The 15,712-nt window shown below is 35.7% G+C and overlaps 1 protein-coding gene across 2 annotated transcripts in view; it reads left to right on the forward strand.

The window, feature by feature from the left end:
• rusc2 (RUN and SH3 domain containing 2) overlaps positions 1-15,712 on the forward strand; it is a 347,767-nt gene that overhangs the window by 279,763 nt on the left and 52,292 nt on the right. For both annotated transcript variants that reach the window (XM_039759148.1, XM_039759149.1), the window contains one exon: positions 10,178-10,224. In XM_039759148.1, the coding sequence (XP_039615082.1) occupies positions 10,178-10,224 (47 nt within the window). The remainder of the gene's footprint in view (positions 1-10,177; positions 10,225-15,712) is intronic.

Genomic DNA, 15,712 nt, shown 5'->3' on the forward strand with positions numbered 1-15,712 from the left:
ATGTCATTTCAACACAACAAATCCTGCAAATACTGTCGTAATTGAAACAAACCATGAAACTCAAACCGATTATGACAGCAGCAATCCAAGCTGTGAGATTTGAGACAAGATTACTGTTCACATGGCCAACTGTACATTGCATCCTTAAGAGTAAGCTCAGCGCACAGCTTGGTCATGTTACAACCAGAGAGCCGAACTGACAACATGGTATACAAAGAGATCATTAACAAATAATTATTGGCATATTTTCCCTCAGTTTAAAAAGGTTTACTTTTTTTCTTAATAAAAATTTTAATGCAGTACTGCGCCGCTGCAAAGTGCGGGTATTTTGCTATATGTATATAAATGTGGATGTATATGTATATATACTGTATATATGTGTGTGTGTATATATATATGTATATATATATATGACAGCAACACTCATGACAATGACAATGTCAATCATGTTACATTATTATTAAAATGTTTCCTTTTCTTTTTCATTACTTCTTTAACACACTACTTCTCCGCTGCAAAGCGCGGGTATTTTGCTAGTATATAAATAAACAGGGAAGGCACTGTATAATAGATATATAAAAAACAGCTAAGGGTTTAGATATATAGATAGGTAGGAAGGAAAGACACTATATGAAAGGCAGACAGGGAAGCTCCTATATAATAATATAATACAGTGGAACCTCGGTTTGCGAGCATAATTCGTTCCGGAAACGTGCTCGCAATCCAAAACACTCGTATATCAAAGCGAATTTCCCCATAAGAAATAATGGAAATTCAGATGATTCGTTCCACAACCCAAAACTATTCATATAAAAAGGATTAATACAAAATATAAAGTAAAATACATAATACAAATTAACCTGCAATTTACCTTTAAAAAGAATCATGGCTGGTGTGAGTTTCTAAACTCATGTGGAATTCCACCCAACGGGACGACACGCTGAAGAGTGTCCCAAAGCAATCGCAGTCTCCCAGCGCTGTAGCAGTTCGCCGTATAAGCGCATCCAAAAAGATCAAGGAACATTATAAAGATCCCGCTGCAATAAATAACAGCGCTGTTGCTGTTTCAAACTGAATAAACTGGTGTTTATTCAGCTGATGTTAAAGTACTGAGACTCAGCTTCGTGTTTTGGGGAGCAAGATGAGGACTCGCACTTCACAGCACACACACACAGTCACAATGCTGTAGTAAACAGAGAGAGGCGCTGGGCGAGCGAGAAAAGAAGAGAGAGAGAAAAAGACGCACTGGGCGAGCGAGCAAGCGAGATAAGGAGAGAGAAAAAGACGCGATGAGGGAGCGAGTGAGCGAGATAAGGAGAGAGAAAAAGACGTGATGAGTGAGCGAGCGAGCGAGCGAGATAAGGAGAGAGAGAGAGAGAACCACCATCAGCTCAGTTGTGATCACATGACGCTCAGCAGACAAAGTGTATCCATACTACTCGTATTGCAAGACATCGCTCGTTTATCAAGTCAAAATTTTTGCTCGTTTTGCAAAACACTCGTAAACCAAGTTACTCGTAAAGTGAGGTTCCACTGTATAATGTTATAATTATAATAATAAAACATAATGTTAAAATCACGTGATTGCAACTCAGTGCAGCTAAATTGCTGGCGTGTGTTAACGTGTGCTTGAGAACAAAGCGCCATCTAGTGGTGGAACCAGGTAAATTAATAAATAGGGCATGAATGGGCGTGTTTACTGTGAAATCTTGACACGCCTTCTGTCAGTAGAAGGAGGGGGGGGATCACGGCGTGCATAGGGCAGCCGTACGCCATTCACACGGCCGCGGTTATTTGACGTGGCTCCATCTGTACATTTACCCACATCATTGTAGACACAGAACTCACACGAAATGTATGTATTCCAAATAACAATATATTATTTACCCTATACAACTCCAAGCTCTTCACACTCAGACAAAGAGACTTGAGCTGGAGGAGCTTTAGCTGCATCGGTGGGGGGGAAGGGATAGCAGGCTTTTTGCAGGATTATTCCAGGTACAAAGTTTATTTCAGCTAAAACTGTCACATACCCATATCAAGTTGGAATATATATGAATTTATTTTATGCACTCATTTATTTAAAAAAATATTCAGTTATAAATCTTTACACTTGGCTCAGACATTCGATATATATGCATAACCAGGTTTGGGCTGGAGCCAAACTTTATGCAGAGTTCACTAATATGGATGCAATCAATATGTACTTCTGCTAATAACAGAATAATAAAAAACAACATGTAATAAAATGATAGGTTTATTTCCCTTTTCAAAAATACCTCTGTGCTAATTACAATTGTGAAGGGATTGACATCTTTTTTCAACAAGTCTGCTCTCATTTTGCATATAATATATGTATGTACTAATTTGCACTTCAGATACAGCATATCTCCAAAAAATACCTCAGTAGTGAACAAAGCAATGTCTACTGTTTGGCATTTTTTCAGATAAAAACAAAATGTAATTTATATGATGGAGAGATACCATTTCTTTATGTGTTTAGCTCATCACTTCTAGATTATTTCTGTTAGAATTTTTGAGCAATTAGATTGTAATTTCATTAGTAATAGATAATAATAAGAAATAGTTAAAAAAATCGTCCTGTAACTTTTAGTACATTCAGTTATTTAATTTTATTAGTCTCGCAGAGCCAGACATGAAATACGTATGTCTGGAGACAATGATGGATGATTTGACTTAAAACTAATTGGGAACAAGTAGAAGAACCTTAATTTCTTGGTTCCTAGTAGCTTCCGTCCGAATTATATTTTCTCTCTAAAGTCTTCGAGAAAGTTGTGGGTACCCAGCTACAGGTTTTTTGGAGCACAACAATATTTTTGATACATTTCTGTCAGGATTCAGAACATTTCACAGCACAGACTTGGAGCTGTTAAGAGTGATGAATGATCTGCTGCTGGCAGCTGATTTTGGGAAGTGCTCAGTGCTAAATGTATTGGATTTGACCGCTGCGTTTGACACAGTTGATCATGACATTCTGATTAACAGGCTTGAGTGTTGGGTTGGTATTCAGGGTACTGCTCTCAAGTGATTTGTGGACTAACTCAAAGACAGGACATTTTATGTACATGTGGGTAGGGGTCTGTTTTAGAACCTCTTCTCTTCATATATGTTACCGTTCCGCTCTATACTAAACAAATACAACATCCTATATCATAGCTACACTGATGATACCCAAATTTACTACATGTTGCAATCAGGTGAAATTGTCTCTCTGACAAAGCTTTTTAACTGTTCAGATAAGATGAAACACTGGATAGCACTTAACTTCTGTATTTAAATGGGTCAAAAACTGAAGTCATTCTGTTTGGTCAACCTACTATTACATGAAATATTGTTAGCATATTGGGTCCACTTGTCCAGTACTTAAAGCAAAGTGCTAAAAATCTCGGTTTTGGCCTCTCTTTGATGGCTCCCTGTTAGTTACAGGGTGAATTTTAAGATTTTAGTGTTTGTTTTTAAACCCCTACATGGGTCTGCTCTACCGTATTTAGCTGATCATGTTGTTTATTGTTCCATATTTGTCAGTCAGGCAGCTGAGATTGTTAGATCAGCTATTGTTTATTGTCCCACGCACACAGTTTAAGCTGAGGGGCAATTGTTCTTTTGTGGTGGCTGGTCATAAATTATGGAATAGTCTGCCCTTTATAATAAGATTGGCTCCCACACTTTATAGTTTTAAATTTTTACACCAGAAGGCGTGAGCTTATTCAGTACAAGCAAGAGCATGCAGGTGGCTAGTTGCTTGTGCTATAACAAGACCTGGCGGCGATCAACGCACATGTACTGTGCAAGGCATTCAAGAGGGCCACTGAGAAAAGAAGAGTGTTCTTGGTTCACCTTGCAGAGGAGCTTTGTCGTAACTTCTTACAAGAAAAGGTGATGGATAAAGCATAAGAGGATGTAACATTGAACAAGCTTCTGTTCCAAGACCGCCGCTTCCCAAGCCCCTTCAGTTTAATAGTAACCACAGCACAGAGAGAAGTGTGTACATTGCAACAGGTACACATGTTGTAAATGTAGAAAGGACAGTCCTTGGGTGTGTGGGAACTGTTATCATTTGAATCTGATGATTGCATATAGCGCGGAACTGACCTCCCTGTACTATTCTTTCTTCTGCATGTCCTGGAGTACAAAAGAAACACCCCATGCACCCAAAAGTGAAAAAAAAAAATGTGGTCACTGATTACAAGCGTAAAAAGGCATGAGAATGAATATGAGTAATGTTGCATCAGTGCCACAATGTTTTCCGAAATATACTGTACAGGTCATAAAATGAGTTATTCCAAATATCATATATACCTATGTCTCTGTTTTTTGTCAGTGCGGCTTTGATATCATGGACCATAAAGTGCATACTAATTCAGCATGAGCACCAACACTCAATAAAACTGAAAAAAAAATTCAAGTGACGGTGAGAAACGAAGAAGGCCAATTCACCAGCGTTTGTGTGTCAGCTTTTATCCATCCAGATCAGAGAATTTCCAGTTCCATTGTCTCAAAAAACACCACTCAAATCTACAGTTATTCCCAGTTTCAGATAAAAAGTAACCACATCAGATTTGGGGCGGGGTGTGGGTGTTGTATCGTGATCATGACTGAGAGAATAAAAATGAAAAAAAAGTACTAACTTTTACAAGTACTATAAATTTACACCGGCTCTTACAGGCACAAATCAAATGTATGTTTTTACTGTATAATATTAACAATAAGAGCAGCTCACTACTCAAAACAGTAAAGCCAGTTTCGAACTCACAACCTCCGGATTATAAGTAAGTAGATCTTACTGCTACACCACAGAAGCTGTAGTATTGTACTTGCACCTTTTGTGAAAGTGTTTATTTGATAATTGGCCTTCACACATTATACAGTTCATGTCTACATTTTGTTATTTCTTACTAAAACATGAAAAATGTTTCTGTTTTAACAATGTGTTTACACAGATTGTTTTAGACACAAAACACACATCAAATTATTTCCCATTACAATTCTGGGTAGCTCACTCCCAGATAATCAGTCAAGGCAGGAACTGGGAGAACTTCTTACCCGTTGTGAGGCAGTGGGGGTGATGGTATAGCTTGCTGCTTGGGCTTATCAACACATTTAGAAGACAAAAGAGGCTGATGGAGAGGTGCGAAGGGATTTAAGGTGGGCCGGATTTACGAGTTTTTTCGTTGTCTTTGGTAATTTTAGTGTTAAGCAAGTGTGTCACAAGGTCATGAGGTCCAAGGGTTCCAGTGGTAGAATGTGACAGCGAAGTATAGCCTGAGTAAGGAGCTGGATGGAGTAGCCGAAGTACTGTGTATAGTGGAGGAGGAAGTATAAGTTAGGAACGTTGATGATTTACATGAATGGCAGCACATCGCAATTACAACCCCAATTCCAATGAAGTTAGGACGTTGTGTAAAACATAAATAAAAATAGAATACAATGATTTGCAAATCCTTTTCAACGTATATTCAATTTAATACACTACGAAGACAAGATATCTAATTTTCAAACTGATAAACTTTATTTTTGATTTGCAAATCTTTACTCATTTTGAATTTGATGCCTGCAACACGTTCCAAAAAAGCTGGCTACTTTAGCAGTAAATTTTCTGTCATTACTGTGTACTGGTGAAGTCTTATATATAAGAAAACAGGACTGATCCATAATCTATGTAAAAATGGTTATTTCTGTGCAGTACTCATGTTAACCTCTTTGGTTTGGGTGAAAAGTGTTAAGCCCAAAAAATGCTCGGGAAAGTATATGTGTTGATGTTTTGGTACTGTATTTACATGTTTCTGTTAAACATAACATTTTTCTTGTAGAAAAAAATTCCACCTTTTTGGCTTGTTTTTCTTGTGGGTAAACATAATGCTAACGACATTAAAATAAACTTAACCATAACATTTGAAAGCTTACTTGAGCTAGAAATGTATTTAATTTGCCAAGAATTATAATAATGCTGAATCTTTATTTTTTTTTTAGATTTTATTGATTTTATTAAAGGCATGTAAAGATATTGGTCCAGAATGATGTTAATTTGTTGCACGTCCAAAACATGTGGCCTAGTGAGGCTGGAACTTTATAGCAATGTTCGCAGGTTGGATCTTGCCCTGGAAACATTTTGGACAATTTTAAATAAAACAGATGTGCTCGGTATTTAATGTTAAGTTGTATAAGTGTATGCTTTGCACATATTGAGCTCTAGTGAATTCTGTGCATTGCTACATTCCACTCCTTTTCTGAGATGTTGAGTAAGAGATCCTTTTACCCACTGTACTCTTGGATCTTTGAAAGGGAGGGACTGTAAAATGGTTTTATGTATTAATGAGATGCTGTCTGAATCCTCAAGACTGATCAATAATTTTTCCAGCGTAGAGGTAAGTGGGACATGAGGAAAATTTGGCAGGTTAGGCAAGTTTCTAATTTGAAGGTAGTGAAAGAAATGTGTTGCTGGAATGTTACATTTGGAGTGTGATTGTTCATAGGATGCAAAGACGTTGTCTATATACAGATCTCTAAGTGATTTAATCCCGAATGTTTTCCAGACATTCAAAACTGTTTACATTTGAGAGGGTGGAAAAAGGTAGTTCTTGTGCAGAGGTGCCACAGATAAATGCTTATCTATCTTAAAATACTTCCTACTTTGGTTCCATATTCTGAGTGAGTGAAGCACAATTGAGTTATTAGTATATTTCTGATAACTTGCATGTATTGGGGTACAAAGCAAGGAATATAAAGAAGTACTGCAGGATTTTATTTCTATTGCCAACCAAGCCTGTGTATGTTCATCTATTTGTGTCAATGTCCAGGTTTTTATAGCTTTTATATTTGCTGCCCAGTAATAAAATTGAAAGTTAGGTAGAGCCATGCCATCTTCCACATTAGGCCTTTGGATACATGGATGTTTTGAATTCCAAATAAATGAGGTTATGGTTGAATCTAATTTACTTAAAAAAATTATTTATTGATTTATATTGGAATGTTTTGAAGTAAAAAAAGAAGGCTAGGAAGGATATTCATCTTAACAATGTTAATTCCTCCAGCTAAAGTGAGATGAAGGGTAGACCATCTATGCAAGTCTTGCTTAATTCTTTCCATACAGATGGGAAAATTTTGCTGATAAAGAGCTTTATGTTTACTTGTGATTTTTACCCCTTTTATTTAAATTAATCTGCAATGATAAAAGTAAAGGTGTCCAATATAATATTGTGTGCTTGAGAATTCACTGAAAAGAACACACTTTTGTTCAAATTAATTTTGAGACCATAAATCTTTTGAAATTCTCTTAGTGCTGTTAGGACTGCAGGCACAGTATTTTGTGGCTCTGATATATACAATACCATATCATCTGCATATAGACAAATTGTCTGTTGAAGTCCTTGCTCTCTTTCTGACCCCCCCAAGTCCCCGTTCCACCCATTTTGCCTCCGCACGTGAGGCTGGACCACACTTCACAAAGTCACAGTCCTGTGACATACCTAGAGACAGAGCACATCCAAAACAAAAAAGTCCCCCAGTAGCAGCATATGAGGATTAAAACTGAGATATCTAGTCCAAATACTGTAAGCATAAAATATAATCGTTAACAATCTTGAGATAATAAACCCAGGGAATGATGTTAACAAGTAGCCCTGAATAAGCATAGTGAGCCATAATACAGTAAACCAAGGGTATGATGTTAAACAGTCTCCTTCAAAAAAAAAAAATTTTTAAAAATTTTTTACACATACATATACGCATATAATTGTAATTATATAAGCATAAACAAAAAGTGGCCGAGAAGGGAAAAGAATGTATAATTACTAGGGCTGGGCAAATTAACTTGTTATTATCACGTTAACGCATTAATTAATTAACACTGACATTTATCGTGAGTTAATGCAGTTTTTGTTATTATTTTGAAAGCCTCAGTCTCGTTAGCAATCAATAGTGATAAGTGATCTTCTTGCTACAGCACTTTTCAATACACTTTTGGTAGAAGGAAAGTTAGCTTTGTTGATTTGACCTCAATTCCCTGCTCGTCCATGAGTAGCAAACAGCTTCTAAAATGGCATGTAGAGAGATACCAAAGTGAATGCTCAAAGCAAAATAATCCGTGGATGACTTTTTTCATGTTATTGCTGAATCAGACTCTAATTTTTTTGGACTCTGATTTTGATGCAAGTGATCTGGAGATGTAGATCGAAAACGAAAGTGAGGTACCGGCATCAGCTGATCAGTCCCCAGCTGATTGTGGTGCTGAACATGTTGTGTAGCTGATGCACATATGGCAGTGTTTGCCTGGTAGGACAGACACAATGACAAGAGGTACAAACCATAGTGCATCTCACTGCAACTGCCACCCCTGCGGACCTGTCTCACAAAGACAGCCAGGCAGCCAGCCCACCATGCATTCCTACTGGCCATCGAGCCACCCCCCGCACAACCGCTGCTGCCACAAACTGCAAATAGGGGCCAACAGCAGGCATAACAGGCAGCAACAGACGTTTTATGTAGATCTATGTGTGAAACCATTTCTTGGTGCGCTTTTCAGAAAAATGGAATTTTTTGGAAAAAATATTAGACTTCAAAGAGTTGCTACTGAACATAGACTGTTTATGCTGCTCCATGATAAAAGAAAATGTTTCTTCTGGTATCTGTTCAGATAAAAAAGAAATCAGATTTAAAAATGTTAACTCGCTGTTGCTTTGAAGGTGCCTGTTATAATGTAGTGATTGTGGCTCTGGTCTCTGAGGGTAATTTGTTTTTCTATAACAAACTAGATAAAACATTAATGCCCAGACAAAAGAAAATACTGCTGTTTAAAACCACCTTTTTTGTTTAAAGTGTTTGCAAACCATATACGTGCAATACACTACTTTTGAGTTCATTATTGAATTTTGCACATAACAATGGGATTGTTGTGATTGTCTGCAATTAACCACTATCAGTCACTGACAATCATGCGATTAATCATGATTAAAAATTTTAATTGCTGCCCAGCACTAATAGTTATAGTACCAGTATCATTGCAAGTAGATTAAACAGCCGGTAAGATCTTCTTTGCCATGCCATGATAGAATGCGACTCACAATCGTATTTCAAAAAAGTGCTGGGATCAGTTTTTGTAGCTCTTTGTCTGCTTCCTCCATAGAGGTAAAAATGTAGAGCTTGCTTTGAATGTCCACTTTCAGTTTGGCAGGAGACAAGAGGCTGTATCTGATCTCGGCTTTCCATATGCGCTGTTTAATGTAAAAAGCAGCACGTTTAGCAGCTGTTGAGTGTGAGAAAACTAGGGAAAATACAAATGTGGTTATTTTCAAATATAATCTCTTGTTTCTGTCTGGTAAATAACATTATTTGTAATTTAGACTGTAATTTTTCAAAATATTTTTCACAATAAAAGGCCTAGGTTTAGAGGTATTTGATTTATAAGACTTATTCAATTTCATAAATATTAAAATAATGTGTGTTTATTGTTTCTTAAACACATAAAATTAATTCATTATGGTTTATTAAATATTTTTGTTCTTATCTTTTTGTTCTTAAGAAATCGAATCATTTGTTTCTTTCTACTAAAAATACTCCTGTCTAGGTACTGTTTTTATTAACTTATCAGCATTGTTATAGGTGTCAAGAAATGGTATTGCATTTGCAAACACTGTAGCTAAATGTGATTTCAGCTAAGGTTCCTCCACCTTCTATTTGATTACCTCAGTTTGGGCATATAATGATTTGCAACATCAGTATATGTCAACCTTAAAGTGCTCTTATCATCTAGTGCTGGAGAGTGTCCTGGTTTGAAGTGTGCCAGAGTACTTGATTTTGTCAGTGCAGTGTTTACAAATTCCATGTTTAATATTAACCTCTTTCTTTGTTGTTACTTTATGAAGACCAAAATGGATGTTATTGTTAATGTTTGAAAGAAGGTACAGAACATGTTATGTTTCTAAATTCCAATAGTCACATGATTTATTAATACCTTGCTTACATGTAAAGCTTCTTGGTAAAGTGTGTCATGTTTCATTCAAACAGGCCATTGAGGGTCATTTAGAAAAGCAAATTTAGATTCTTACTGAAATGTGTTTTTATTGTTTTTCAATATATTTATATATTGTTAAAAATGAAATAAAAAAATGCTGTTTTAAATATCCTACATCAATCATAATCCTGTCCATTCCATTTGCAGTATGAAGTCTGTGGAATTTTGGTTCAACCACTTGTACAACCGTGAAGGTAAAACTGGTTAGGTGTTATTTCACATTTATGGCTCAATACAGATATTATTTAAAGGAATTTTATAAAGTCCTATAAATTTCAACAGCTAATCACTGTTTTGAAGATGAGGTTTGCCTGTTTGTTAATTTTTCACGATGAATATTTAACTATGGATGCACTCTATTGCTATGGGGAGGTCAACATTTCTATTTTTGCTGTATATAAAATGAATATAAAGTAAAATTACAGAATTACAAGGAATGCCTTATGCAATATGCTGTATAACATAACATGCTGTAATTTTTTAAGAAATATATTTTGTGTGTAATCACAAATTTCAGATGAGCGTAAGAAGGCCTCTGGCATGAGATGTTTAACTGCCTCGCTGCAGTGAAATCTGAATCAGAATATACTTCTAAGCATCACTACAGCCTTGACCATTATGATACTACCTATATGGAGTGTTCCAGACAAACTTAAGTTATGCAGAAATACTGTAATCTTTCCAGTGCTCAGATAATTCATATCATTGGATACTGTTTTTTGAGCAATGGTTAAGCAGTTTCTGCCCATACTAGTGTTTAGGCACAACTGCCTTGAAAAAAAGATGTTCCCTCATTAGTGACATGAGCTAAAAATAATAAAAAAGAGCACCACTCATGATGGGTATCATTTCATACTACATGAAGAAGAAGCAGCAATATCCTCTAAGACAGTTAATTCTCCTCTCAAAAATACATCTTTTTGTGAGCTTCTTAAACGAAGAGTACCATACATTTCATCTGTACTGCTATTATAAGAATGTATAAGCAACAAACATGTGAAATACTGTATTTACAGAATCAAAATAGACTTCTCAAGTATCAAAAATAGTAAGATGTAATGTACATGAGCATTTGAGCCATCAGCTATCCCTGCGAAAACAAGTTAAGCATGTTTAATCATTGCCATTCTAGAAAGATTCCTTAAAACTAGACAAAGTAAATATGCAGGTCTTCCTGCCATGGAGCACCTATCTAGTGCTTAGGTTATTTAAAATGTCTGATTGCAGTTTGTGTTGTGATTGATTTTTTAAGCACCATTTGTTTAAACTAAAAGTAGTGGGTAATTCTGCATATTCTGTACACTGTTGGTGGTAGTGATGTGTTTTGCACTTTTCAAATTAAATTGTGCACTGTTTGTTAAAAATGTTTATTTTGATAAAAAAAAATCAACCACAACTGTCCCTTATACCATGCCACAAATCCACTCAGAAAATGTCAGCATTACCATCTAACTTCAATATTTTTATTTTGTTTGTTATTTGAATAAGATGAATGCCCTGCTGCAAAGCCCTACCTTAATCTGGGATAAATTAAGTGAGTGTTGCGCAAAACTTCATGTATGGTTGCATACTCTTTGAACACCATAAATGCTTAATTTATGCAACCAATTGCTAATGCTGGTACTGCTGCTATGTCTGTTAGGTCCTCTATCAATACAGATGAATTAAACAGTTTCAAACATACTGTTATTTTGTAATTCACTGAACCAGTTTAACATTGCTATCAACTGGCTCCTGTTCTGTCTAGGAATGTCACAAAAACCGATACTTACCTTAAGTCTATACCAATGTTCTGAAAACGTTCATAGTACAGTAATCCCTCCTCCATCTTGGGGATTGCGTTCCAGACCCCCCCGCGATAGGTGAAAATCCGCGAAGTAGAAACCATATGTTTCTATGGTTATTTTTATATTTTTTAAGCCCTTATAAACTCTCCCACACTGTTTATAAATATTCCCCGCAGAGTTATACAGCATAAGCCCTTTGTATTCTCTTAGATATTAGGTAAGATTCATTGAAATTATGTATATAAACACACTGTTTATATACAGTAAAACCTAAATATTATTTTAAAGATATTGAGTGTCTCCGATATCACATGTTACAGCCATTACGATAGACATGCCACCAGCAATAAATACGTACAATGCAACAAAAATAGTATACAGTAAATGTGTGTGTACAGTGACACTAAACGTACGTACATGTACTAAGTACTGTAAGTAGAAAATTCATTATGGTTACTCACCAACAATGACACGATGACTTGTCCGATAACAATGAGTTTTATTTTACTGCACACCAAAGGAGAGCGTTACAGCCCTTAAAGGAGCCACTTCAGGCGATTGTGTAGCACTGCCGTTGTTCTTCTTCTGGCAGTCTTCAATCCAAATCCCTAAAGCAGATTCCATCCAGACTACTGCCTTATTACATCCACTTACAACTTGTTTTGCACCCTGGTTAAAAGGACACTGCTGCCGTAGATCTTATATTCCTTTCCTACTTTTTAAATAAAAAGAGTCGTAGCCTTCAACAAATCCAAAACGTTTTCCTTTTCGGCAATCATTAACATCTTCCGTTTGCACTTGGGCACGGCACCTGAAGCAGTAGCAGATCGTTTTAGAGCCATAATGAAGGGCTTGACTATGCACAAAGATAAACACAAAAGAGCACAACTCTTTACACAGTGAAAGACGTTGATGCTGAATGAGCGAAACGAGACTTCCTGGTTAACACTGCATTCAGCAAACAGGAATTAAACTGCGTGCTCTGATTGGTTAGCTTCTCAGTCAGGAGAACTTAAATGCCTACTCTGATTGGTTAGCTTCTCAGTCATCCGCCAATAGCGTCCCTTGTATGAAATCAACTGGGCAAACCAACTGAGGAATCATGTACAGGAAGTAAAAAGACACATTGTCCATAGAACCAGAAGCAGCAAAAATCAGCGTTATATATTTAGTTATGCTTTCATATAAAATCCGCGCTAGAGCGAAACCGCGAAAGTCAAAGCGCGATATAGCGAGGGATTACTGTATTTGCTTGTATACAATTGTGATAGTACTGAGTGAAAGTCAATACTGCATTCATGTGTGACAGCAAGTAGAGGAATTATTCCAAATGGCATAACAGTACATATTATGCATATATAATACGTACAAAAATTCCTCACAGTGGTGATGATTAAGCACCGCTTTAACACGTAAAAGCGAAAAATAGCAGAATTAATATCTGGAAATGTTTTTTGTTTGAGACCGGATAATTTCGGTGTGTGATTGCAGGAATTATGTTTATTATTATTTGAAAAAAAACCAAAATGCTTTTGTTATTGCCACTTTTATCTCATTATCTAGTTAGTTCAGAAATAAATTTTTTTGTTATGACAATTCAGATTTGAATTCAACTTGTTGTGTTATAAAGTTGTAAGCGAAGTTAATGGTGAGATAAATCACGTTTTAATACCTTACCGTAGAAATTCCCCAAAATGAAATGGAGGCTTTGCATCACGTACTTCTCAAGGTTATTATAGTTTTGCCTTTTTATATTAGCTTTTATTTCTATATTTTTTCTGACTTTACTTGAAAATTCAGTTTCATTTTAATTTTCCTTCATCGTGTATTTTTAGTTTTAATTTAGTTTTTATTTTACAAAGACATTTCTGTTTTATACACTGTATATATTAGTTTCAGTTTTAGTTTTAGTAATTATGGCACGGTTAAAGAGCTACTATGGAGGTTAGTTTTTGTGTCACAATGAGACAGAACTGTGCACATAACGGGTTTGGATATAATATGAGTTTAATGTTAGTAGAAGCTTACTACACTACTCAACACAGTTTACTATTTGGTTTTGTTTTGTCTGATAAAAACAAGCATGATCAAAACCTGAACTGAATACGAACAATTTTATAATTTTTTAAATATTTTCTACGTCATTTGTGCTGAACAAATCTATAATTACTGTTGCCACTTTTTTTCTTTTCCTTTTTTTTCCTAGAATGGGCCAATTTGTAATGAAACTAAGGTGAATTTTAAGGGGTGAGAGTTGTTTTACTTTAAATGTCTACAGCACACACCATATCCTGCTTCAATGACAATGTGCTTATAATGAATGTCTTTGATATTGCATTCAAAAATCTCAAATACTGGGCTTTGTTATTTTCTACCAGCCATATTGATCTCAGGCACAAACAATTTATTGACAGAATTTTGCCACCTGCAGGCCTGAAAAGATATAAAAAATCAGTAAACAGAATCTACTGTGTTCTAACAAGCGTGACCATGAAAATCACAGGGGCTTAGGAAGAACAGGAGTCTTAGGCTTGAATCAGTGTGCAGACCCCACCTAGCTGTATTGAGGGAAACAAAGAAAAACAATTGAACAATTATTATAAAAGTAAAGTTGAATTAATTGGACTCTGCAGCTACATGAATAAAAAAAAAATAGAGTATGCGTTCAGATAAAGTACCACTTCCGGTTGATAGATTTGGCCCAAAAGTTAATACAGATCTACAATTTTGGTGTAACAACCACATGCCAAATTTCATTCATCTATCTAGTTGCGTTTTTGAATTATCGGTTTACACACACACACCCACACACATAATTCTAAAAAAAACAGTATTTTCGGACTCGGAGAGGTCTAAAATGTCAAGATTAATCAAAATCTCAAGGTCAAATTATTTTTATGAATAATACACTTTCTCTATACTTTGTATACTTTGAGTGCGAAGTGACAGGTGAATTTCTGTCAACAAAAACCAGACACCTGAGAAATAAACTGAAACATTACTCACTCGTGATTTTTCTGTTCATACAGTAAAGTTTCTGTTGACCAGCACATTCCAATTTCAGCCGTTTGAATTACACCTTGATATATAACAGGTGCAATGAAAGGAGGCACGTAAATCACTTTCTATTCCACATGCTTCACGTACGTATTCAGCTTGCTGTGCTATTGCAAATGCTGTGTGAACACCATCCCTAATTCACCAGCCGTCATTCATGGGATGAACATGTTTGGGCAGCTCGTGATGGGTGACTTTCAGTTTTAGAGTTAAAAGTTATAAGGGTTGAAAACTAACAGCATTCAAAAACTGCAATTATTTTAATAAAATTATTTTATTTTAGTTATTCTTTCCAGCTACTTTAATAGTTTTGTTTAGTTTTAGTTTTTCATTTCAGTTTGTTAATTATTTTATTTTAGTTCATGAAAATGTTCTTTTAATAATAGTTTCAGTTTTGATTTTAGTTTTCGTTAACTATAATAACCATGGTTCTTCTACATATTTCTGTTATAACATCCTTTCACTTTCCAGCTAATTTATACAGTTCAAGTTGCGGGGGAAACCTTACATGCAGCTGCTGTTATGGATATAGGACAGTGCCCACTGGCACTGCTAAAAACAGTTATAGCAAGTAAAACTCAAGGCAAGTTTCTGAATAAGTGGCTGTTTAATTTGTCTACTCTGGCAATGACATGAGCTACTCTATTTGTTAATATCAAAATAAAATGTATTTAGGGCTTCAAAACACTGTATTTTATTCTGGTTAATGGTAGGGGCAAAAATTGCATACGTAGTTGCTAAATATGAATATGCAAACTCTAAATTTGTGTCATTGGTTTTGGTTTTACAATCCAAACTAAAGTTCATGTGTGTAACCCTTTATGTGTGACGAATGTAA

This window comes from Polypterus senegalus, chromosome 7 (genome assembly GCF_016835505.1).
Source record: "Polypterus senegalus isolate Bchr_013 chromosome 7, ASM1683550v1, whole genome shotgun sequence".
NCBI classification, from domain to species: Eukaryota; Metazoa; Chordata; class Cladistia; order Polypteriformes; family Polypteridae; genus Polypterus; species Polypterus senegalus.